The sequence below is a fragment of the Saccoglossus kowalevskii genome, chromosome 6 (assembly GCF_978046115.1).
Source record: "Saccoglossus kowalevskii chromosome 6, keSacKowa6.1, whole genome shotgun sequence".
In the NCBI taxonomy this organism is placed as follows: Eukaryota; Metazoa; Hemichordata; class Enteropneusta; family Harrimaniidae; genus Saccoglossus; species Saccoglossus kowalevskii.
The window spans coordinates 29,972,116-29,999,133 of NC_140646.1; the positions used below are offsets into that span (position 1 = coordinate 29,972,116).

Genomic DNA, 27,018 nt, shown 5'->3' on the forward strand with positions numbered 1-27,018 from the left:
CATGTGTTGCTTGGATATTGCTAAGTTATTCTGAAAGACAATGGTCAGAAAGCACTATGCTTATACTCTAGGGGAACATCACGATTAGGCTCCTGGGCAATAACCGGATAAATACAGAACACTTATACAGCCACACACTTATACAGACGAAAGATAGAAATACCACTAATAATTTTGTAGCTGGTAGGTTTAGAAGTTTTCTTGAGGTTAATCACCCTGTTTGTCACAACAAAATGTCTATTTTAGTTCCTCAATTGTTTGTACACAAGTACGTGTACCCTCAGTCAACAGGTAAACATTAAAATTTAAAAAGGTTACAGAAATCATCACTGCATATCATGTTGGATGTGGCTCCCATGCAACATTACTGACACATGTGAAATGCGGTGTTTGTTCAGATGAAATTTGAACACAACAACCATCTCCCTCATAGTAAACATTTGTATTTCTTACCCGGTTTTCTTGGAGGTTTTCCATCTCCTGGCAGCATGAAGAACAATAAAATGTAAAATTAAAAAGTTGAATTCTGAGTATTGCAATAAATATTCAAATATGTGATATGAACGATACATTTATTTCAGTGTATGAATTGGGCGAATGTGCTTGAGGGTTTAGTTCAAATTCATTTGTTTAAGCTTGGGGAGTCCACAACAGCAACACATACTGCATCTCACCAAATTTGATTAAGACTCCCTGAGTTAGTACCAAAAAGTTGTTGTCTGACCATACTATATGTACTAGTATACCCCCGGTAAATGTAATGTATGTATTCCATTCATGTACCACAAATTACATGGCTCACATTTTAATGCATTTTCCAATATCTGCGCATACAATACATGCATATACTGAAAACTGTAATTTTGGATGTGATTGACTTTTCAGCATCTCAGGGTGTCATCAAGCAACCAAATCGTAAGCAGGATTATCTGTTCAACGATTGAAATTGGACTATAATAAAAAATCAATAATCGATGTGAAGAATTTTTTATTAAGACAAGTCTGGTATGCACACCACACCATTAGTTCCCTTCCATTTGAATTTATAAGACGAATGTTTAACTCGTGTTTCTGAGCAACTGAGCAAACTTCAAACATCACATACTTTCAAGGTTTAATAGTTAAGTTTAGCATGCTTCTGAAGCACAACTTGAACAGAATAGCAATGCATGATGGGATTTATTGTAGTAAAGACAATAAATAACTGAAGAGCATGATGCGTCATGATGTTTCTATCAGTATAGACGTTTGCTGACAATTCAACTTTAACGCATCTTCTGCCAGCACCATGCACTTTTACATTGATAGTGACCACATATAATACAAGGGTTGAAAGGTCAATGACATAGTCCTGTTCAGTTTTTAGTGCAATCTTAAGTCACATACATCACAAGATCGGACTGATATTGAGATTGATTTTCAGTGTCTTCAAGGTAAAAAATGGAACTTGACCACTTTGGCCTTCTGGAGAAGGATTAGTACCATCATTTGATTGTTCATACCAAGCTCAAATTAAATTGGCAGAGGCATGCCTGAGAAACGATTAATGAAATTATGTTTGGTGTTTTAGGGGCCAAGAATGGCCACCAGTCTGTCAAAAGTCATGGAAACAAAAAACAAAATAAATCATGTGCCAATGTTTACATTATATGGTCATTATATCTTCTTTCAACAAAATCAGTCAAAAGTATGAGAAATCACAAAAAAAAATGACGTGCATCAGTATCCTGCCATGAGTGATGTCAATGCCAAGTTTGGTTGAAATTGGTTCAGGCATGTCCGAGAAACTGTTGACAACATGTTCAAATCTTGTTTTTTTTGGACAAAAATGGTCACAAGTCAGCCATTTTGAATCAAATAACAATATAAACTGAGTGATATCAATATTAATTTTGAATGAAATTGGTGAAGGCATACCTGAGAAACGGTTGATGGTATGGTATGTTTTTTGGTGGTTTATGGGACAAAAATGGCCGCCGAAACACTGTAGCTCAACAACATGAAAAAAAATCAACAAGCAGCATGTATATAATTGGATGCATGCATGGTCAAGCGAAACTCATAAATCTTACGTTTGGACTTCGTCTGCATTTGTGATACAGATACACCTGGGCTCTCTCTGGAATTTGCTAGGTAATAGTAAATTTACTAATCAGGAAAAAAAAGTATTAGTAAACTTTGTCTGGAAACTGCGGAGCATTTTCCCGCGATCGAGCACAACGGGGAAGAGAGAAGGAGAGGGAGCTGTCCCCTCTGTCGTCCGCCAAAAACAAGAACAGCATGCTGAAAATGGTGCTTGCTGGTAGCAACCTGAGCTCTAATTTTGTGTGTAATTTCATGACATCAAATTAGGCAGTCTGCTCCACAAAATGTACCATTTATGATGGTACAACAAAACATCACAACAAAATATGCAATGTAGACACCAGAACCTTTATTTGAATAACTCAGTATTAATTAAACATATTCATGATAAACTCACATTGTTAACAGTGGGGAAAATAGTCATCATTCAAAAGTTCACTGGAAATTTCTCAGAAAAAAAAACTCTATGCCAATCAATATCATTATGAAGTAATCTCCCGTGCTCATCATGCAAACCCGCATGTTGACGTTTATGACGACACAAAATGACTATTATTTTCATCGAAATTTCTGAATTAAAGTGAAAAAGTAACTTTTGGTCTTGTAACTCGATCTCAATGCTAAGAATGCCTATAAGAATGTTACACAAATTATAGTATTTTTCGATCGATTCGCTAACATTGTCTCACCTTCCATTAGCTGTGGAATCATAGCCCTATGTTGCCGACCGCATTATTTACGTGACATGTTCGACATACAACAACAATCAAAGAAAGCTTAGAAAGAACTCCCATGTGCTGAGAGTATTGGAGACACATTAAATATAATTCGAAATTACTTAGCTGAAAACTAATTATGCAAATCAGAAAATTAATATGACCAGATTTGAGTGTAAAACTAATGAGGTCTGCGCAATGTAACAGAAAATCTATGTCTCCAAGTTTAATTGAAATGTGATTAGAACCAAAAAATTATGAATTATTATGCTTATTAGGGAATTAATATGAACAGATTTTTACCCCAAACTAATTAGGTTTGTACATTGTCCTAGAGCATCTTTGTACTAAGTTTCATTGAAATGGAATAATTAGCACCGTGAAAACTCCAAAATTTCGACCCCTCTAAAAATTTGACCGCCTATTTATTTGCCGGGTTTTGGTGTTTTATTTACCTCCAAATTTTCGACTCCACTAAAAATTGCCGACTCATTCTTATTCGAAAATTGCGACCAGTTTTAGTTTTCCCCCAAACGAAAAAAAAACCGATGTGAGCGTTCAAACGGGACCTTCCTCAAAGGCATGAATCCGGGTTTCTGATTGACTGAGAGATTTTTATTTTATTGGTAACGAAAATATATTCTAAATAAACGAAGTTTCAAATAAAAACGAACACAAAAATCTCGGCATGCTGCGTTTCTGAATTGTTGATTATTACTGTACTCAGTAGTGATTATAATAATGTACACAAAATAAATTTGTTGAATGGTTATGAAATACAAATAAAAGTCAACTTTTCATCGTAAGCGAATGATTCCGGTCTCGTATAAACGTTTGATGCTGTAGGATATCCGCCATGTTCTCTTAGGTCAAATAGGTCAAATCGCTAATTAACCAATCAAAAAGCTGGATGATGCGAAAACGGCATGATTTTTTTTAAATAAAAAAATTAGTTGTTTTTAAAAAATAAACTGGTCATCTGAAGAATAATTTAACATTGTTCACAGTGATAACAGCTCATTCTCGAAAGGAAGCTTACCCGCTCACGCTAGTCACGATAAAAATCATACACGTGTACTCTTGAATAGACAGACGTCAATGACTACGGTAAAACTTAGACTCTATTTTAGCCGGCAGGATTGATTGAAATGTCCGAAAAATGACGCCAAAATACACCTTAAAAGTCCCATTTTATTTTCTTAAATCCCATTATATTTTTTAATCCAAGGGCGAATTTACGGCAGAATTTGGTCCCTCAAATCACCGGTACGGTGCTCAAATAAGGGACACGTGAGCTTTGATTCTAACCGGATACATTGCACTGGGTCGGGGAGATCGTTTGCTAAACTTCCATGTATCTTTTGTCCAATGGGTACCTGTACTTCGAACATTCGCAAGTTTTCCTAGGTAGTGCGAGACAGCTTTGTCTTTTGACCTATTAGTTTTGTGCTGACCTCTTCTCCGCGTCTTGATGTTTTGTTTTGCTTGTCATAATACTCACTGATTGATGACTTTGTTTAGATTTTGAGTTACAACTCGGCCACGACCTTTGCTTTTACCGTGAAACATGAGGAAGTTTACGTCAATTGACGGACATTGCATTTTTTAAAAACTAATGAAGCACACTGTCTATCATCCCCATTTTTTTTTGCTGATTTCTATTCTGAAAAATTCGACCGTCCGAAAATGCACCTTAATTTTGACTCTAAAAACACGTCACATTTCTAACACAAATTATTTAAAACCAGTCGAAATTTTGGAGTTTTTACGGTACTTTAGATATCAGTGTGAAAGATTAAAATTGGTTAATTATGCAAATTAGGTAATTAATATGTACAGATTTTAACCCACAATTATTCAGGTCTGTCTATTGTCCTACAGCATCCATGTACATTCATTGATATGTGATGTATAGTACCTGAGATATCAGTGTGAAAGTTGGTTAATTATGCAAATTAGGTGATTAATATGCACAAATATTTACCGGAAACTAATTGGGTCTGCATAATTCTAGATTCATTGAAATATGATGATTAGTACTTTAGATATCAGTAGAAAAGCTGAAAATTAATTATGCAAATTAGGTAATTAATATGCACAATTATTTACCCTAAAACTAATCAGGTCTCTGCATAGTCCTAAAGGATCTATGTACCAAGTTTCATTGAAATGCGATGATTAGTACTTGAGATACCCGTGGAAAAGCTGAAAATTAACTAATTATGCAAATTAGGTGATTAATATGCACAAATATTTATCGAAAACAATCAATCTCTGCATAGTCCTTGAGTATGTAAGTACCAAGTTTCATTGAAATGTAATGCTAACTACTTATATCAAATGCTGAAAATTAATTAATTATGCAAATTAGGTAATTAATATGTACTGATATTACCATAAAAACTATCAGGTCTGTGCAGTGTCGTATGACATCTATGTACCAAGTTTCATTGAAATGTGATGATTAGTACTTGAGATATCAGTGGAAAAACCGAAAATTGACTAATCATTATGCAAATTAGGTAATTAGTATCCACGGATTATTACCAAAAACTAATCAAAACCTAGCATTAGTTCAGAGCATCTATGTACCAAGTTTCATCAAAATCCAATGAGTGGTTGTTTAGATATCAGTGGAACAGTCATGGAACCACTAAAAAATAGCTAATTATCATGCAAATTAGGTAATTAATATGCACGGATTTTTACCAAAAATTAATCAAATCTGCGCATATGTTCAGAGCATCTATGTACCAAGTTTCATCAAAATCCAATGAGTGGTTCTTTAGATATCAGTGGAACAGTCATAGAACAGCTAAAAATTAGCTAATTATCATGCAAATTAGGTAATTAACGAGCATGGATTTTTACCAAAACCTAATCAAATCTGCGCATTGGCCCAGAGCATCTATGCACCAAGTTTCATCAAAAACCGATGTATGGTTCTTGAGATAGCAGTGGAACAGTCGGACACACATACACACATACACACACACATACACACATACACACATACACACATACACACATACAGACACACTAACTGCAAAGACTCCCATTTTGTGCTTCGCACATGGGAGTCAAAAATAAAAACTAGACGTCCGAATGAAATTGGTAAGGCAAAATTAGATTGTATGTCGCACCAAAGAGCTACGGAACCGCAGCTAACCTTCCATTATTTCTGAAATCGTGCTGCAGTACGATCAACTTTCCGTTTCTTGGTGCTGTCAGGGTTAGGACACCCATGGGTTTCTGGTTCTGAACACGATTTAGCGGTTTCTCCATCTCGTCGTGAAAAATACTCGTCGAGCAGTTGTCTGCTCCTTTTTGACGTAGTCTCCATTTTCAATAAATAAACAAATCACGTGTTTGATAAGGGCGACATGAAACCGTCCCATACTGAGAGTAAAGTTGCGGGGTATCTTGAAACACATGTCGACTAAACTACGCATGTGCGATGACACCAAAATAAATTTAGAGTGGAAAAGTACATTCAGTGGCAGTTCCGTGTTGATCGCGATCACCATGTAACAATTGTTGCAATTTTAGAAGTAACGGGGCATTGTTAAAATGGCAATCACTCAAACCGTAACACGCGTGATGATCGCAGTCGAGTCTTGACAATTAAATGAGGGCGATTTGCCAGGGTATTTTGTACAAAATGTGTTCGTAAATCCTACTAATAGATATTTATTTTGTTCGTAAATCTTGTCCAAATTTCGTAATTTACGACATTTGCGAGCGACAGCGAGAGCACAGTACACAAAATAAACTTACACTTTTTTACGAAGATTCCCTGAATTATGAATGACACATTATTTAATTCATTCATTCATTCATTCATTTATTTGAACTCTGATTTTTTACTTTTTAAACATTTTACATTCTTAATTTTTAAGATTTTTAAAACTCCATGCAATACTCTCCTTGGCGTTGTGTATTTTTTAAAGTTAATTGTTAATTTAAAACCTTTGAAGCATACAGGCAACTTATCTGGCAATCAATATTTTGAAATTAATAAAACAGAAGTCCCTGGAAATTGATCTGCAGTTGTGGAATTTATATTTTCCCATTTTAACAGGCTTCCCATAAATTATTGCCAGCATACTTTTCAAAAATTGTTTTTTAATTTTCTTGCTATTTCAACACATGAAAATAGGGCTGCAGCTTACTCTTAAGAGCGTGACAAATCTTAAACACCACAACTGAAAACAGCTGAGTTCTCTATGTAACTAAAAACATGGGTTTTCCTACACTACGGACTTCAAGTAGGAAATATCAGTACACATATCACTTGAGAATTCCCACTGGTGAACATCAACTGTCATTATACAGGTAATTCATTGATTTACAAGGTTTCATATTCACATAAATACCCAGATCCTATTTCCCCCACAAAAATAATACTGTCAAAATAAAAACAGAGAATTAATGAATTTTTAATTATATTTCAGCAAAAAAAACACTGAAGACAATCACAAACTAATATTATTATAGGCATTTAATACTGGTATACACTCAGCGGGGATGTTAACAATATTGCAACTGCCAAAATGCTTGGCTGTTCTTGTATACAATTACTCTTTTAAACTTAGGTACAAAGAGTCTTTTCATTTAGTAAAATCTAAGTACATGTACTGTAAGTCATATACTGTGACAGACAGGTCATATAGCCTTAGTCTTCACAAATTTTCATAATTTAACATTTTACAGGCATTTAACCAATTTTCATGAAAATCACCATGACTCCCTACCCCAAGACGCGTTTCCCCAATCTCATGAAAATCATTTTCTTGTAAAACTAAAAAACTTGCAGCAATCTTCTAATACTTTAAAAATGTGATAATTGATTTTAATTCAACTTTGATCCAAATATTTGTTCATCTCAATTCTGTGTTTTGATCGATACCGTAATCCATCGCTAGCTAGGGTACTAAATGTAATCTTTACCAGTTCAATAATATTAATAATTATCAAAAGGTCATTCATCACTTTTAAAATTGACTTTTCGAAATAACTTATTCGTGACATATTTCCCTTGAAAGCCTCAACGCTTCACAATCCAATCCTATCAGCTGAGATAGCTCCGCTGTTAGCAATGCACATTTCAATTAAAGAACTGAAGACATCATTAAAAAATGAACAATATGTATAGTATCAAAGCAATCAGACTTACAGTTTTTAACAAGAAGTCGAAAATATCACTTTCTACCAAAAATGACAAAATATTCACCAAAATTAGAGAATTTAAGATATCATCACGAAATGAACAAATCTGAGAAAGGTTTACATGTAGTATCTATATATGTAATATCAAAGCAATTGAACTTTTGGTTTTTAACAAGAAGTCCAAAATATCACTTTTTACCAAAAATGACAAAAATATTCACGAAAATTAAAGAATCGAAGATATCATCACGAAATGAACAAATCTGAGAAAAGTCTACATGTAGTATCTATATACGTAATATCAAAGCAATTGAACTATTGGTTTTTAACAAGAAGTCGAAAATATCACTTTTTACCAAAAATATTCACCAAAATTAGAGAATTGAAGATATCATCATGAAATGAACAAATCTGAGAGAGGTCTACCCAAGGTACATATACACCAAGTATCAAAGCATTCAGGCTTGTAGTTTTCAAGAAGAAGTCGAAAAAGTAAAACATTGACACGGACGACGGACAATCACTAATATGATAAGCTCCGCTCAACAAAGTCGACAGCGAAGCTAAAAAATATCAACCGGTACGTCATTTATTTGAAGTAAGTTTCCTCTTCTGAGGCCCAAGCAGATCAAGTTATGATATAAATAGCACACAGGCTGATACAAATTATTTATATCTACATCATTTATACTACCAAGACATCAGCAAAACAGTTTTTTTCTTCTTTTCTTTTATAAGCCTAAGGGAAATGACTAATTTGAGTTTCCCCAACCTTTTTGATGACCGGATTTATAAAACTGAGCAGAAGGTCAAAATATCACTTCCTCCATAGACGCATAGTATGGGAAAATAGGCAGTAGCAGCCAGTCTAAGTAGACTGACTGTTGCTATCTGGTCAGTTGCTATACTTGAAATATTTGAATTTGACTATCATTAAAAATTGAAAGCTACTGATGTTGTATCAGTAGCTAATGTCCTGAATTTTATTGAAAATTTACCTTTTTTAACTGTTCATCCTAAACCAATGGAGAACCAAGTTCAGTATTTATAATAACAAAAGCCATACACACAATTACATGGGACTGTGACACATTGCAGTAACACAGTAACACAAGGACAAACACACACACCCTAATATGATATGTAAAAATGAGGTTAATTCTTACCTAAATATGCCAAGAGAGGCTTTGTGTCTAAGGAAAACTCTTCCATTTACGAAAAAAGTATGTAGAATGCTTGGGGAAGTCACTGTATAGTCAGATTACATACCAAGCATAGAGGTCAAAGGTCAAATGTTATTATTTGAAGAGAAGTGCAATGAGTAACTACTACTAGTGATCTTTGAAACAGTCAAGTACACATTGTCCATTCATGCTTTCATTTGTGGAGGATAACTAAAATTTTTCTTTTATGTATGTGATCAAAAAAAGTTGGAGCCAAAGTATGAATTTAGAAGAACTGTTGTACAAAAATGAGAAGTAAAAAGGCAAATATTGTCTATTCAAGGTTATTTGGCATTGTTACCTATGGTATAGATATATCTCAATATCACACAAATTTTCTCGACCACATTGAGTGAAAAATTTAAGACTTCTTGATGTCAGCAAGTATTACAAAACTAAAGGACATGTGTTTGCATTGTTTACAGAGAACAGTCATTTAATTTTAAATTTATGAAAATAAACCAACATCAGCTAATGATTAACTATTACACCCTTGGAACATATATTTTCCTACCCAAATTTTGGGCACATTTTACAAATTTTATAAATTTGTGAATAATTTATTTCTTAATTTTTGAACTAAATAGACATACAGCCAAAACAAAGTCAGCTTGGACATTCAGTTGTGGGACATGACAAAATAAACAGTGCCAGCGATAGATTTTGAGTATGAAAGAACAAAATAAACGCAATCAAAGGCGCCGACCACGCGCGTTGGAAATAAATAGAACATGTTGCGACGAGAAATCTCACCTGCATCTTTCACTCATGCAAACGCACACACATGCTATTTCCGTATATTGAATATGTTGGTAACGGAAGGGACAAGTTTAAATCATCTTTGTATTAACACAACTTGAAAGCAACAGTCTCACGCTGAATATATGTTTATAAATTATCAAACTAAACAATCAATGAAGCGGACTGCGACAGTTAAGACGAAAAGACAAGGCTAAGTAAGACGAAAAACATGTGACAGTACGATTAAGCCTGTCTACTGCACGCCCGGAGACTATACGTTCAAGTATCCAACTTTCCAATACAAAAAACATGTTTACTATCAGTAATAATTTCTAGTACTGGCTGGATAATTGCGTATTATCAGTTGACATCAGACATATAACTATACAGGATTTTTTGAACAATGTCTCAAATTTCCGAAAGAATATTCAAATAAGTTAGGATGAATACGAATTGAATGTCCATCTTTTAAAAAATCAGCTAAACAGTTCACCACCACGATTATGGTGAATTGGCGAGTTATCAACGAAGACGAGCGGACGTCTCCGGTCATGAGCTGGCTGGTTCGAATTTATCCACTTTTACAGAGATGAGTATTGCGTTCGAGTTGAGTTACTAGTAATTACAAGCCTGATTTACATTTTTCTTGTGGTGTTTTTCGTCAATGTATTAAATATAAGTGCGTTGGGAAATAGCATAATTATATTGCGTCAGTGAAAGACGCTGGTGAAACTGTGTCACAATGCGTTCTATTTACTACCAACACGTGTGATCGGCGCCTCTGATTGCGTTTATTTTGTATTTTTATATTAAAAATGTATCACTGGCTGCGTTTTTTGTTACGTCTCGCAACTGAACGTCCAAGCTGACCTTGTTTTGGCTGTAATTTCCCAATGGATATAGGTCTTAATCAACAATTTGAAGAAATATGTAAAACAATATTGACTTTGACTTTAATAATGATAACGTGGCAAAAATACTCAATTCACATAACTCTCTGCATCTTTAAATATATCATATGCAGCCTTTCAAATATGCTGTATGTAAAAACAAAGCAAAGTTGACACTTGAATACATCCCTCTTTTGGGTATAAAGAAAAAGATAGACAAAAGAGCCCGGGCACTTCAAAAATTGACGGCGAATCGCGTCGTTAGTGTACAAAATAAATAGCAATATCATTGTTTATCATAATATTGACACATGTCATTTTCGAATGTTTCTTTTGTTTTTATTATTCTTCTCGAAAATAGGAAAAGTAATATTATGGGCTCTAGTCGAAGGACTTTTATGGCAGATTAATCGACAGTTTTATAAATTCCAGGCGTTCTCGGACGGAAATGGGTGGCAATATTCAAAAGCAGTCCGTAGTACTTCCGCACATGCTGCCTACACAACTTAACAAGTCATTGTCGAAGAGGATGTCGTCAGAAGATGTAGTTCCATAAAATATTGACATATTAAATTTGTACGTTAGAAAAGAACTAATGTTTTTGTTTTCAAACGTTCGGTATAAACTAATATGTGAAAAGTATTGTGACAGAAACTAAAGAAGTTTTGATCGGAAAATCGGGTGTCGCCAGTGTCGGACGGACGGACTTACCGATAATATCGATGATTTCGATGCCCGTTGGCGAATTTTTTCCGTCACTGGCATTCGGTTCCTCGCTATCAGTATTTCGTAAATCCTCATCTGGTTTCGTAACCACGAATCGAACAGACATCGCTGACGAGTATTATGGAATCACGGCAATCGACTGTTACTTTTGTTTCTGCAGGCTGGCAAACCCTGGCTGTTATTCCTCGAGAATCAATCACTGAAAATATGGCGTCTTGTGTAGCCTCGCTTTCACCGAAACCCCCACAATGCACGGCGGGTAGATGAACTTCACTTTCAAACTTTCGTATTAAAATAATTACTTTCAGCATTACAATTGATTAAACGAGACCTTGTCTGACGGGTTTAATTTGTAAATCAGGCCAAGTCAATTTTGGTAAACGTTTCTCAGAATCAGTTGATTTTTTTTTTTACTTTCTCAATTCAATCCGGTCTCGCGAGCGGTGGATTTTTAGTGAATCCGATTTTACATACAAGAAATGTTGTAAATTATATTCATTACTAAAAAAAGGCATCACAAGTTGTTATTGCAAAACATTGTCTGGTTCATATATGTTTTTTTCTTTAGCTATATCGTTGTTTACTGGCACAGTAAATCATTTTTCGTAATAAAAAGCAATAAGCGCGATTGTAATGCGTGGTGGGTGGAGCCAAAGCCAGTCAAGGACGCGGAAAACAATGTATGTTATACTGGTGTTACCGGGCTTGGTGCCCATATTACACAAACATATTTAGCATGCAGTCGGCGTACAAACTATCTGAACCTGAATATAACTGAAAATATACATTTAAAACTTATAATACAAACGTGAACACAATCGGGCGACTGTTAAAGCAACTAGTTTAGATGGGTCTATGTCACGGTGTGATTCAGAGTACACTATTGAATCGACGGAATAGAAATTAGACATGTTTACATGTCAAATAAACTATAAAAGCATAACATGTCATTTATGATTAACAAGTTTGGAAAATGGTTACATCGTCATGGTTACTAGGAGGGAGGAGAGTACATTTCTCAACACGAGAGATATGGGTTCTCTGAGGGAAATCAAAATTGGTATTTTGTACACATCGCGGCTAGATCGGAATCTTCTATTATGAGAACTCAATAAGTTGTGGGAAATCACTGTTTATCAACATAAATCTCTCAGCTAACTCGAAAAGTGCCACACTGTTATTATCGAGTGATATTATTCAAATATCGTGCACAACATTTATAAATTGAGGTAAATATTTTACTGAATGAAAAAAAAAATAACTAACATAATTCGACAGCAAATACTATGTAGTATACATAATAATTTTATTAACACGTTATTTGACGGTGTAATATACATCACATGTTAGTTATTTACTAGTAGGGTACATTGGTCTACCACGTGATAAGTACTTCAGATTAGATACAATTAATCACAACTCTGTGTCAGTTTAGTATCCGACTTCCTCCTGAAAGAGAACAAAATTCAAACATTCACCATAAGCTTAGCAACCTTGAATCACATCGATTTTTTGGGGTATCGGTCACGGTCGCAAGCTTCTTCAAGTTGTCACCGCCATGATGACATTCAATGTGCCCCCGCCGTACTCCAATAGTTTGTCACAAAACAAAACATGTTGCATACATCATTAATTTAATTTACACAAATATATTCACGTCAAATTATTGTGAAATAACACAATTGTTCCTGGTATTAATAATTTACTCGTCATTTATGGTCACCTGATTTCCGCATGCAACCAAACCCGCCTTGTGAAAGTGTCTCGCACTGCCTTCCAAGGTCATTCTCACAGAAGTCACAGAAACGGACAAAATCTTCAACTTCGTCTTTTACAGGCAAAGGAGATAGAGAGAGAAAATGAATTGTTAATCAACCAAGTCACATGTGAGAGGCGCCCTCATGGTCGTCTGTACAGGATTCAAAAGATAAACCAGAAAATGTGTATCTTCATGACATTTCTACTCAATGACTCAAGTTGCATTCAAGTTGTACTGCAAGTATATACGACAAATGTAAAAATGATTACCACTGATTGTGCACCTAAAACCAGGTTCCCCACTCAGGTAGTACGTTTCACATTTTTCTTGTGAGCTACAGGGAACTCCGCCACATGGATCTGAAAATTCAAACAATTTAATTATTTCATCATAGTGTGTACGCGATGTTGGGGTGGATCATGATGTTCGTAGGTTCAGGAATTAGAACCCTCTCCTCCAAATCATACATTATTAATTAATCGGATATTATGTATTCAGTAGGGGATCTCATATGCATATTTGGTACCCCTAGCACAGTGAGACCTCTTGGCTCAGTAAGTTTTCATAGACCCCTCGGCAATTATATGAGCACAGCTCCACAGTATGATATTAGGTATGTATAATCCAATCTTTCATTAATGCGGATTTACTCATATGAATATCCTCATTGAATTGCAGACATAGAAGTGAATTTCATAACACATTATGACTTAAACTAATTGATTTAATATTAAAGTATGGTGATGAACTTTATCAAAAACAGTAGCCACCCTGCGCCCAATGGATTGGAATAATACCTACCTGGTGAGGGCGAACACACGTTCTGTGCACTCGCGTCTCCGTTGGATGTTATCCCAGTGAAACAATAAGGAGCTGAATAAGGACACTTGTTGTCGAAATTGCCGTCACTATTACGACAGAAACTTCTTTCTAGATTAAAAAGACGAAATAAGTATATGATAACGTATTTTATAGCTTCCTGCTTGCCACTCACTACATATTTTACAGTGATGTGATCTGATGAAAAATGATTTTTTTGTATAAATACATATTAACTAAACTTGTTAGTATAATTTATATCTGTAGTATTCGTTACGAAATATTGAAAAACAACAATAATCCGTCTGCCAAATTTTCATTACACACAGATATACAAATCATTTTAAGTTTTGCGATAAATCATACCTTAATTTGCTTTTGTTTTTAGCAAGATGTAATAATAATAATACCAATAAAATGTTTTGAGCAATGCTAAAAATACTCAAAATTACCTATACCTATTACTACTATACAAGTTGTATAGTATATACATAATTCGTCTTGATACCACAACACAGGGAATATATCAGCGATATATCAATGTCACATAAAACACTGACAGCTCCACGTTGGCTTTTGTGTTTGCCCATCTCCTGACATGGATCAATAACTCGCTACAAGCAGACAGCTCTGACCATTGTCCTTGCTATCAAGGCCGATCTACTATTTTAACATGAACCAAACATCCAACCTTACTTGGAAAGATTCCTTTCTCTTCCATTTTGTGCAGTTCCTCGTCCAATTCCCCCTCAATAAGACGTTTTAACTCTTCCAGTCTATTTGCGTTATACGCAGACGTCGTCGTTGTCGCCATGGTCACGAGTAGACATACCAGACTTAGATTCATGCTTTGCAGATTCTATGAAATAAATTTGTTGCGATAATTCACCAAAATACTCGACACACACGATAAACCACGTGACGCTATTGTGGTAGCGTTAATCCGATAATCGGTGACCATGAGCAATTTAATCCGACAATTGCGTATACACTAGTATGCAGGCCTTTACGTCAAATGTGATATAATAACTATAATAATATTTTTTTTCAGAAATTAGCTCGAATATCTTTCACACTTACAGAAGTAACAAATGTGTTGACGTATACTATTAAGTACATGTCGTCGATATTAAATAAAACTAATAGTGTTAGTGGTGGTGTATTCATAAAATTGTAATTCAGCAATACAGTCACCAGAACACTAGTATAGATATGTATTCCATTCAGAACAAAAGTTTAAAAAAATAAAAATATCTTCTTGGCACAACAATTATTCACATTATAGTATTAGTGTCTAACAAAATAACAGCAATGACAACGAAATCCAGTGAGAGGAATCGGCCTGGTGAGATTGCTAAAAAATATCGCTCCATAACGCGACCTGTCTTACCTGGGTATCTCTTAATGGCGAAAATCTTCAAAAACTACAAGTTTCACGCTTTGGACTCGTGGGTGGAATGTGAGAGACAATACGCAAATCAAGCTGCGGCAGGCAGTCGTGACCTCGACACAATGTTTCTCGCAACTTCAAATACTGAACTATGTAAAGCATTTCAGTCATGGTTGACGAGATGTGAGCGACATGAGGACACTCTTTAAAATAGAGATCACTTGGTATATACTTGTCACCCCGATCTTCATTGTTTTATTAATAGATGAACTAGTATTAGACCACGGTCAAGGTATTATATACCATGACGACTGTATTATAAGTACACTTGTTGACTATCAGATCGTGTTAGATTTTACGGAAAATTTAATCACGTGATTGAATGAAGAATGAATCCACATTCACAGTATACTAAATTATTCTATTCTGAGTCACTGAGACGTTACGAGGGTGGGTAAGACCTAAATTGGTTACACTAAGTCAGAGGTGCCCCTTCACTGTCAATTTTATAGCCTATGCTGAACGTTTAGTGTCGGTGTTTTCAATATTATAGGTCGCACTTTACCAGTTTATAGTTTTTTTTTTATTCATCTAAAGGTAATTTCGAATATAATTGTTAATAGGTAAATTTTATTCGCGTATTTCGGGTAGAGATAGCCAATGGACACGGTAAAAGCGGCACGGTAAAGTCAGTGAAATAGCCACACCGCCTTAAGTTCACTAGAGTGTGCGCGTATACATATTGATGAGGAACGTTTGAGGCGCAAAGATCGTGACACTCCAAATAACACTTCTAAACATACACCAAGTCTTCGCTCCCCATTCAGGAAAGATAGAATGATATTTGCACCACAATGAATTCCATTCGGAATTTCATACCTGAGTGAATACTACTGATACATACCACGCTGTTATAATATTTAGCGTGTACATGCTTGTCGGCTTTAGCCCATCCTTTTATAGTAGTTCGAGTGTACATGCTTATCAGCTTGAGTTCACACATTGTTCTAGCAGTTGGCGTGTACATGCTTACTAGCTTGAGCTCACACTGTTATAGTAGTTAGCATGTACATGCTTACCAGCTTGAGTCCACACTATAATAGAAGTTAGCGTGTACATGATGCATGCCAGCCAGAGGCTACACTTCTATAGTAGTTAGCGTGTACATGCTTACCAGTATTACTGTGTGTTATTGTCTTTTTTTTTCGTTGGGTAGGATCCGTCAAATATTTTTGTCGATATGTTTGTAACATATACAACACTGGAGGGACGAAATTACCTTTTACAGATTAGATAGATGTGATAGAACATAGTACTTTTGCGATTAATGGACAGGGGCTTTATAAAATAGACCATTGTTTAATAACATTTCTCAAAAAATTACATTTCTAGATATCACTTAAAAAACGAAAATAAAAAGCTATGACGAGTCGTGCAACCCCTGTAGATCTACGCTGTTATAAATAGTCCAGAAACTGTTGAAATAAAATGAAAATAGAATTATATGAAGTGAAAGCAATGTCTGTCAAATATATAATTGTGTTAGATTGTGTGGTTGCCCATCATTTACCATATAGCGACTACAGATCACATCTGTTACAAGACTGGGAACGTCCCTTGCACGCATTCACGCCACAGAACGCTTTGTCACGAGAGGGCGCGATTTATAGGAAAGCTGTATTCTCAAATAATCTCGCCTTCGTCGTTATTATCACAATAGTATATATCACCTTAATCAAAACACGAGGTAGGGTGTTTATAAATAGAAACAACCAATGTCATTGCCAGGGAGTTCTTGGCAGATTCTACCGGTAGTTGCGCAGTAGTCACAGATGGCAACAAACACGTCATCATCACTAGGTTCCACCACAATTTCTGAAAAGGATGAGAAAACAAGTTACGAACTTCTTGTGTGAACTTAGTTTTCATCAGTAAATATGTGTTTTATTTCATACATAATTCTCCATTGTGGTGTTTTAGCGAAGCAAACAGTCATGAGGATCAACAAGCAAGACATGACATATTCAGTGAATCTTCCATAAAGTAGAAGTGTAACGTCTTACCTTCTAGCCCCGAGACGCATTCAAATCCAAATACTCCACCAGTGCGTCCAACCTTGATGCACATCTCGTTTTGACTGCACGCACCCCTGGTACCTGCACATGGCTCTGAAAAACATCGACATATGATGAGTAATCACGGTAGTTGAACGAGAACGAGCGCCCTCTGTATACAAAGAACTTGAAATGCATCGAGTTGTTTCCCGACTGTTTGACTCGACTCTTTCAAGGCGTTTTATTCAAATATTTTATTCACAGTTATGCATTCAACATTTTTTAATTAAATATGTGTTATCTTCCATCTCGTTACATGTCAAACATAAACATGTTATCTTCAATGATGCCATGATACTTAAAGTGGGAGGGTTGTCAGCTGCGCACGCGCGGGAATTGAGTCCCAAGCGACGATAACAACACACGCTAAAAACGTAAAGGCTCATGGGTAGATTCTTGTTTGTAAACAATGACGCGCTATGGCCATTTGACGCATGCGCAGGTGACGACTTCCCCCGCTTTAATACGGCAATGAGGTTTGGGGACATGAACGTGCATGGTGCGTACAAATCTGTGATCAAGGATGTTTATTAACAGGTTCGTTCTGGGGGCGAAGAGAAACACCCCTACAAGGCTGGAAAGCTAGCCAAATACTACAATTGAGCTAATTAGTAGAGCTAATTAACTAATTAGCAAAAAAAGCAGCCGTACTTAATAAACAAATAAATAATAAATGGTTCGGTGTTATAAGGACACAATTAAACAGCATCTTCGCTTCGCTCTCTCTTTGCCACTGTTATTATTTTTGCTCTTCCCGTTACTCAATGTATTTGTTTATTATTTATTTAGCGGAGGTCATAGTTTAATATATTATTGTTTTGCAGTTCATTTAAACGGTGTCATTGTTTGATTTTTAGAAATTCTGCCAAATTCTTTCTTTATCCCAATTATTGGAGTAAGTTTAGTACATCTACGCCATTTTGACGTGACGTCGGCGCTTCGTCACTAGAGGGCGCGTTTAGTGTAAAGGCTTTGTCGAATCTTGATAGCTATGTCAGTACATACAGTTCCACAATTGCAGTTACACCACGCCCTTTGGACCGTGCACTTGTGATCTCAAACGATGCTTCATGCGCGTATTCCCCGTTGTACTCACCCGAGGTTGGAAAACACGCCGGTACCATGGAACCATTAGACAGCAGTCCCGTGTAACACCAAGGCTTGTCCGATTCACATCTGTTTTGGAATCCCAATTCGTAAAAGCAGTGTCCTCTTTCTGAAATGAAAGAATACAGGGATAAAGTAATCACTGACTCATCCCCATATCATTCAATATGACTTGCAACATTTTGTTCAACCTCAGACAACTAATAAATTAATTAGAGTTGTATATTTTGTCGAAAATAGGGGCTCAACTAATGCATTAGTTGTCTGAGGTTCACCATACACGCTTGAAACATACTGGCTATTTCAACATGTATTTCCATGTAAAGACCAAAATAAACCAATGCCAATGCCCAATGTAACAAAGTTTTATCTTCCGACAATGTAACTGGGCAGTGTTCAGACTCAACAATCGTGTTTTCGAATAATCGTCTATAAATATTTCTCTACAATCGAATAAAACAATCAATGCACATCCAATGTTATACGAAACGCTGTCGACAGAGGGCGGAAATACTTACTCTGTTGTACACGCACGTTCTCGTATACTTCGTCCGTTTCTTCTGTTAATAATATGCGATTAACGCCTTCCAGCAGTTCCCTCAAATTTGCATGTCTGTTGGAGTACTCTTTGCGCGTGGATGGGTAGCATACCACCATGGCAACCAAAACACTCGCAATTAAAATTCTACAAACCATTGTCTAATGATGCAAAAAAAAGTTTAATATATAGTTACTGAAGTTACCAGTTGCTAGTAATTATAAACAACAAACACAATACTTTGCATACGATTTCCATTTCCGTTAAAATATTGTTACCTGTGTGGGAACTTTTTTGATGGGCAAGTCACGTACAAATCAACCTTCGTTTCAACCCCCGCCGTGACATATCAACGGTTCCCGTGTATAATTACTAAATAACCGGCTATGCCCAACAACAGAGATTAAGTAATGTCTGAGATTTTTAAAAGAACACAACAAGATCGTGTCAGTGCATATTCAGGCGGGTTTGTAAGAGCAAAGTATCGCATTGTTTGGGAAATCACATTGATCACCGCTATCATACCGCGGATTACGAAGCATTTATTTGATCACCGCGCCTAGGTAGTGTTAAATCATAGACCCTCAACCTGAGGGTCTATGGTTAAATACTGCGATGTTTCAATGGGAATGGACATATTTCACTATAGACATCATGTCACTCCGAAATACGTGTATCTAATACACAATTAAGGAATGAACCCTTATTTCAAAAGGAATGGTTATGTTAGAACATTTTTTATTCTATTTAGAACTGTATTTCGAGTGGTTAGACCAAGACACGTTATATTCACGAATATTTGATTGTTCATCATGATAATAACCTGCATTTTGTGAACATGTATTACGCAATCGAAAAACACATACCAACTCCAAAAGAGACCTCTGTTTGAGCGTTAGTGAACAATTTAATGTTTAATTTGTATTGATATATCTTCAAATTTTAGTTGATTCAATCCTATACACATCGACGGAAATAACGGCCCGTTCCTTAAACGACGAATTCACAGGTACTCGGGGATGTATGGGCGATAGACCGACAATCACTCACAGAGAAGAGCAACACTAGCGGTTGTAGCAAAAATGTGTATAACTTTACATGTAAATATATCTGTAGTTGACACAAGAGCGAATGATAAATGTGTTTCCGTAAGTTTACTCTGTAGTTATACATTTTATTTTAATTTATTTTATTTTATTTTATATTATTTTAACCTATCCAATTTTCGTATCTTTCGTTTGGCCTAATAGTCTTGTACATTTAATGTGGAATGTGAATAAAATTGAATATTTTTAATGTATTTTTGTTCGATTTTAGCTGTTGGTACTCACAATGCACTCGGATTTGTGGAAACGAAAACAAAATCAGTTTTTGCAGCGCACATATTCGCTGGATGAAAATAAAAAAAAACTCGTAAATAAAATAAAACGTAAATGTGCACCTATTTTGACGTACAAACAAATCGCAAGCGTTTGATATATTTCGTTGACATTGGCGCAACTGGTCTGACTTTTTAGTCAAGAAATAACCATCTAGGTTACATGATTGCAATTGAGAACCAGGGTTTAGAGGTATTGGCACATCACACGGCATCACAGACAATATCTCGAAATTCGTTAACTAAATAATTGAAATACTTCATCTCAATGCAAAAATGTAATGAAATTGAAGCAAAGAAACTGGTACTTACGCAGATTATTGTATGGTTCAGATGCTTGATTGAGATGAACGTACGAAGTGAACTTTTTAAGAATTTTGAAAAATGTCAAGTCCCAGGGTCGCGAATTGAAGAGATACGATTGTACAGGCGTATTATATATAATGAAGTTATTTAAATTGTATTTCAGAGGTTAACCCCTTTTGAATTTAATTGTGATGAGAGGAGGGTTCCATAGAACAACACACTGTGCGAGTCAAGGCGTGTTTCAGTATAACTAGCTCGTCTCAGCTCACTTACGACTGTCACTCTGTATATCCCAGCGGGAGTGCGTGTGTTGTGATGACAAGAAATCGACGAAAAAATCTGATATAGACATGGGAAACATTAATCATGTTAATAGTGTCTTCGTCGACCTACGCCCAAACGTATGCTCAAAGCAATTGTTGACATGTCTGGCAATCGAGTATTGATGCGTTGCATAGGAATTTACACAAACACTTGACGAGTACTAAGTATGGTAATGAGAAATGTACAACAAATGCTCCTGTAAGATATGTGGTACGCATACGTGTTCCAAGACGTGGAAATGAGCCACTAGAATAAGAAGTAATAAAATCAAAGCCTTATTTACAGGTGGGGTTGTATTGGGAGGATATTTTTTTATTTCTCGGGAACAATCCTCATATTAGGATTTGCTGGAAAATGAAGCCTCAAAACACCGTGTTTCGATTTGTGCGCGTGCGCGTGTCGGTGTATGTTTGTGGGGACTGTCACTATGCGTTCACAAATCGAGTACTAATTTATACTCACAGAGCATAAGTCTTGTCGTTTAGTGAATATTTGTCAAAATCACAATTATTATTCAGTTCCCCATTAACGGCTTCCCCCGCGTAAACCAACTCAACTGGTTTCAGCATGATATTGAAGACATGAAAGCTACCACGTCTGCTAATGAGCCGAGCAAACAATGGTTGCAGTACAGTTAGACGGTTTGTCAATTAACGGCTAGATCGTTGGGTTCCATTGACTCAATAACAAACTAGGGGAACATCCAGTTTCGGTATCCTAAATAAAAATACGCTCAAACTGTTTTCATTATTTTCAATACTTTTTTTTCAATAATGTGAATAGTTGGTAAAACGTTCCAGCAATTTCAGGGGGTAATTCGATGCTTGGTGCGACCGGTTCCTCCTGTAATTGGGAACGTATACTCGTACGTTAACGTCGCGCTAAATAATTTTTTCATCCGGGAAACAACATTTCCATATATATATATATATATATATATATATATATATATATATATATATATATATATATATATATATATATATATATATATATATATATATATATATATATATATATATATATATATATATATATATATATATGAATATTCAGTAAACAATACAAATACAAGCATTCCATCACGTAAACAAGCCGATTTAACTTTAGGGGCGATATTCGTCAAAAAAATAACCGCAAACAACATTATAAGTAGTTCTCACATAATATTCGTGATGTAGAAACACGTGTACTCGTTACTACGGTGCTTACTGGCATATCGGATAAGAGCAACCTGTAAGAAATGGAGTATAATTGCTTTTATTTTCGATAATTTGTGAAGAAAAATCGAACAAATAAAAGATTTTGACCAAGTTGGCATACTAAACGTACGCTCGTACCAATCAGTCCCAATTTCGTGGGTATTCTCCCCCAGGCCGGTGCCGTACACACAGATTATTACTATGTAAAACATGTAATTTTTGTCACAATAAATATCGAATTGTGTCTGGACTCGACGAATCTCTGTGATTAAATTACGTGGTGAAGAATGTAGTTGGGAGAACTGTCATAACATGGACATTTAAAAATTGGGATAAATTGATGGGACTATTTGACTCCTTGTGGGCCACGATTTAACATACTCAGAGGTCTCATTATTTCCTTACATACGTAGAGACATATTGAAAAAGGCTAAATCTATACGCGGCTTGTCCTTAGAATTTGGTAGTTTTAATTAGAGTTCTATATTTTGTCGAAAATAGGGGTCTCAATATTAATTTATTATATTAACGCATTATATGCCACCAGCCCTATGTACCAATTCGTGAAATGCGTTCAGTCAAAATGTCACACACAATTACATTAAATTTAGTGAAGATTATTCGTTACGGATCATTGGGGCAAAAGAAGAAAAATACAGGTATTGCGAATAGTTCATATTTGTTGAATTTAATTAATTGTGCCAATTTTGAACATTATCATATTACTGTAGTTTGGAATGCGCTTTATTCTGAATTCACTGTAGAGAGCTCACTGTAACCCTCAAAATGTCACAGTGACATTCGTTATCAATGGCATGCCACATAGTCTTTGTTCTGTTAATAGACTCTCATGTTTGCTGTCACCAATATGGTTTATATGATGAGATGCAGAACGAAATTATAGCATGTTTGTGATGAGGGGGACATTGGAACTTTAAAATTACTTTCCATTATAATTATATTATTCTTAAACGTTCTACATTCTTGACCTACAATACACATTTTCTGTAAGTTGCGCCCTCTATAATTAGTATCGAAACGCTTTAATCGATAGCGACAATGATTGATCGTCTATCAATGAAGATTATGTTTTGGGAGATTTTACAATTATTGTAGATGAAACAAATTTACAAAACCAAATATGCTGGTGCCGTGCTACTTTCGACCATATACGCCATTTTGACGTCATAAGAGGGCGCGACCCATAGAAACAATGTATTCTCACGTTTTTTTTTAAATGAAGCTGAAATGAAAATTCTTTACATGGATCTACATGTACTGAATGTTTCACTATATTACTACGCTAAGATTGAGTTCTTTTTATTTTTTAAACTAGTAATCTTATTTCAATTCCAATTAAGTAATTGTTTCCCCTGTGCAGAATTTGTTTTTTAAAGCGCGGTAGTCGTCGCGCTGCGCATGTGCGAGATATATGGGTCTCATATAAACAAAGATGGCGACTTTGACTGTTGCGCAGATCAACGAGTACGAACTGAGACGTTTCCAAGCTTTAATTAAGTAATTTTCATGTTACTGGAAGGTATCGAAGGAGTCACTGGCGGTAATCAATGCAAGTCGCACCCAGGTCAAACTTCATACTTGTGATTTCCATTTGAAGAGCGCATTGGATTGTGGGAAAATCAATGTTTATCAACACAAATGTGGCACATGCGCAGCGCGACGACTACCGCGCTTTAATTTGATAATTATCACGTGCTCCGGTATCGATTACAGAAACGACGAGTGACATCAGCTTTGTACGGCTGCAGCTCACGAACCAGAGTCATCGGGAGGATTTTGTTATTTCATACATTTGTGATATATACACACAGAAAGGTTCAGATTATATGAAGTAAAACAGAATTGGAATACATGGGAGTGTGCAGATAATAACTATATTACGTTATATGTGAAACCACAGTAAATGAGAATAAATAACTACATTTATTTTAATTAGGTAAAAAGAAATGCAATCTATCAAACAAAATAACGAGCGGAAAATATAATATATTTTGTTAAATGTGCAGTATGGAACATTGTGCGTATTTGTGGATATGTGTTATATTCCATGTTGATATGTGTAACTGATAATATTAAAAACATTGTATCCTTGAAGAATATTATTAATGTGCAATTATAATAATCATTGTGAAGAAATAACGGAATTCTCCAAATGCGCATACTTCCTGGATTAATAGTACGTACCAAATATTCAAAACACATGTGCACTTCTGTATTTCACCAACTAGATTGTTGTCGATTCAAATAGTCCGTTGTCGTGACAGTGATCGGGTGAGTACTAGTACATCAACGTGGAAAATTAACATTCAAACAAATCATCTAAAACACCAAAAATGGTCGAACGTTCACTGGTTCATCCAGCGCCCATAGTCTTAATTTAACAACAGACTTGTGCTTACAGTGCTTAATAGTTTGAAATAGTTAGTCGGAATAGTTTCATAATCGTCACGTTTATACTTGGTCCGGCACGATTGCTGTAAATGATCTCACAAGTGATCTCATAGTTGTGCCCATTTGGCCTAAAGTCAGTGGCGTAGTGCCATGAAAACCACAAGCATGACACAAATGATTGACTCACTCATTATCACTGGTCCTAGTATATTTAAAATATTACCCTTCGTTGTCTGTTTATGTCTATTGAAAATGGCTGAGATCATGCAGAGGTCTGTCTCGTTGTATTGGTCTCATTGTACGAACACGTATAGACAGTATTCAGTACATATCATCTACCGTTTTGAATTGTATCGTTTGTATGCAGTATAGACATTGGGACGTTTCATTGGTAAGAACTGAGTGATTTATACCATTCATAGAGGGACTATAATAAATCACAACTCCGTGGTATTGTGGGCAGGTACTCGACTCGACTCGATATTGTACGTTTTGCAGATGAACGGATTACCCAACGAGGAGGCGTTTTACAACGTTTTTTTCAACGATCACAAATAATATTTGCCCGTTTTCAACAACTCGTCTTTTCTTGTAACAAGTTAGTAAAATGCGATGCTGTATTTGGCCATTATATTAAAATTGAATATACAGTAAAAGTGTGTGGGCACGTTTTCCCCACAGGACCCTGTCTGCAAGAATCCCAAGTTGGTTTGTCCTTACCATTATTAATATACAGTCTAATGACACTGGATTCTGGATTCAAATAGACACACATACATCAAGTATACAAGTATCAGAAAATGTAAATAATCGTGAGCATTCACGCCCTGATGTCATGTCCGGAATTTGTAATAATATAGGGTCAACGGAAGGAACGTAAAACTGTCTATACTGCTCGTAAAAAATCACCGTATCCGTTGCAATGCGTAGCGAATTGCCGCGGGATGTCTGGAACTTGCCCTAAAAAGGATCCTGTGAAGATAGTCGTTAACCTAATAAGTCACCCTTAACCAATAAAGATCAAATTCAATAGACTATTCACAGTTCGGAATGACATGAAACTAGGAACACTTTTTATTTCCAATGTTTAAATAAATTGACTTGTTCAATTTTGGATATATAACTTGAATATGACACTTTTGAATAGATGTGGGGTATTTTCTTTTAGCACACAGGAATGTAGGCGCGAATAGAAACACGCTTCTCATCCATGGTTGTTGTACATTCTGCCATGATTTCTAAAGATTTTGTTATAAAAAATAAATACATACATAAATTGCTCGATACTTAGCAAATACTAAGCAACTTTTATAAATTGTGTTCAACATTACGTGGCTAACATTACGTCACAACAATATGCTAACAATATGTCATTGTTACGTGTAGGTACCAACGCATTAAGACAATACACAAATTGCGTGGGAAAGTTGGCACGTGAAACAATAGTCTATCGCTCTTCCGCGTCACGCTCAGAAAGCAATTAAATGAAGTTGGCCAGCACGGTACGTGTCAAGTGATCCACCCCAATTGAACGCCATCCAAGCAAAAATACATGCACGACGTTTCCAATTTAAAGGGCAGCAGTCGTCGTGCCGCGTCCTGTTCGATGTGGGACTCTTAGCGACTTCTACAACGCGTGTAAAATACATTGTTTATTTACATGAAATTCGAACACGCGCTGCACGACGACCACCGCGCTTTAAGGTATATGCTTTGCCTTAGTTTTTGAACTGAAGATGGTCGTTACGGTATCTTTCAGACTAACCAAGTGAATGCCAGACCACTACAATATTCTAGTAATAGTATATTCCCGTATTTTAGTTGTGGACATAACATGTTTATACTTACATTGTGCTTATTTTGGATGATACAACACATAATACTAGTAACAGATATATCTGAAATATCAAATATCAAAAACACTTAAACAAATTAATTCAGGATTATATTTCTTGTGAGTTGAACAAAAGTCAAACCCCGTATGATGCTCACAGGGGTCTGAGTGAGAGAATTTCTGGAATACAACTTTAAAGGAGAAGTCAAGCCAAACAACATAATGCTCCATAAAGAAAGACCTCCACAAATGCAGGAGAATGCAATTTACATTTTTTTTTATATC

At 35.8% G+C, this 27,018-nt stretch overlaps 3 protein-coding genes across 4 annotated transcripts in view; all 3 read right to left on the bottom strand.

Moving 5' to 3' along the window:
* Window positions 1-11,776, bottom strand: part of LOC100376524 (solute carrier family 12 member 4-like) — a 67,644-nt gene extending 55,868 nt beyond the window's left edge. Inside the window, exons 1-2 of one of the 2 annotated variants that reach the window (XM_085500344.1) lie at window positions 11,536-11,776; window positions 454-480 (exon numbers count right to left, since the gene is read on the bottom strand). In XM_085500344.1, coding sequence (XP_085356470.1) covers window positions 454-480; window positions 11,536-11,656 — 148 coding nt within the window. In that variant the 5' untranslated portion in view covers window positions 11,657-11,776. The remainder of the gene's footprint in view (window positions 1-453; window positions 481-11,535) is intronic. The other variant, XM_085500345.1, reaches the window with a different exon arrangement.
* Window positions 11,777-12,839: 1,063 nt separating this feature from the next.
* On the bottom strand, window positions 12,840-15,647 carry LOC100372565 (uncharacterized). The gene is made up of 6 exons (XM_006813393.3): window positions 15,519-15,647; window positions 14,825-14,987; window positions 14,111-14,239; window positions 13,579-13,668; window positions 13,274-13,378; window positions 12,840-12,999 (listed from the first exon to the last, which is right to left on the bottom strand). The coding sequence occupies exons 2-6, from the start codon at window positions 14,973-14,975 to the stop codon at window positions 12,977-12,979; spliced, it is 498 nt and encodes a 165-aa protein (XP_006813456.2). The 5' UTR covers window positions 14,976-14,987; window positions 15,519-15,647; the 3' UTR covers window positions 12,840-12,976.
* A 1,210-nt stretch (window positions 15,648-16,857) lies between these two features.
* On the bottom strand, window positions 16,858-21,198 carry LOC100372414 (uncharacterized). Its single transcript, XM_002732246.3, has 6 exons — window positions 20,968-21,198; window positions 19,258-19,438; window positions 18,729-18,848; window positions 17,582-17,686; window positions 17,249-17,393; window positions 16,858-16,993 (listed from the first exon to the last, which is right to left on the bottom strand). Exons 2-5 carry the CDS (start codon window positions 19,433-19,435, stop codon window positions 17,275-17,277), a joined length of 522 nt encoding a protein of 173 aa, XP_002732292.1. The 5' UTR covers window positions 19,436-19,438; window positions 20,968-21,198; the 3' UTR covers window positions 16,858-16,993; window positions 17,249-17,274.
* Between the last annotated feature and the right edge of the window lie 5,820 nt (window positions 21,199-27,018).

What these genes read in the sequence shown, in the direction of transcription:
- LOC100372565 (XM_006813393.3), bottom strand. Translation starts at nt 14,975, where the DNA reads ATGAATCTAAGTCTGGTATGTCTACTCGTGACCATGGCGACAACGACG. An exon ending in CGTGTGTTCGCCCTCACCAG is followed by an intron (nt 13,669 to 14,110) that starts GTAGGTATTATT and finishes TTGAATTTTCAG; the next exon opens with ATCCATGTGGCGGAGTTCCC. An exon ending in TGGTTGCATGCGGAAATCAG is followed by an intron (nt 13,000 to 13,273) that starts GTGACCATAAAT and finishes GTTCTCTTTCAG; the next exon opens with GAGGAAGTCGGATACTAAAC.
- LOC100372414 (XM_002732246.3), bottom strand. Translation starts at nt 19,435, where the DNA reads ATGGTTTGTAGAATTTTAATTGCGAGTGTTTTGGTTGCCATGGTGGTA. An exon ending in GAACGTGCGTGTACAACAGA is followed by an intron (nt 18,849 to 19,257) that starts GTAAGTATTTCC and finishes CTTTCATTTCAG; the next exon opens with AAAGAGGACACTGCTTTTAC. An exon ending in ATGCGTCTCGGGGCTAGAAG is followed by an intron (nt 17,394 to 17,581) that starts GTAAGACGTTAC and finishes CATCCTTTTCAG; the next exon opens with AAATTGTGGTGGAACCTAGT.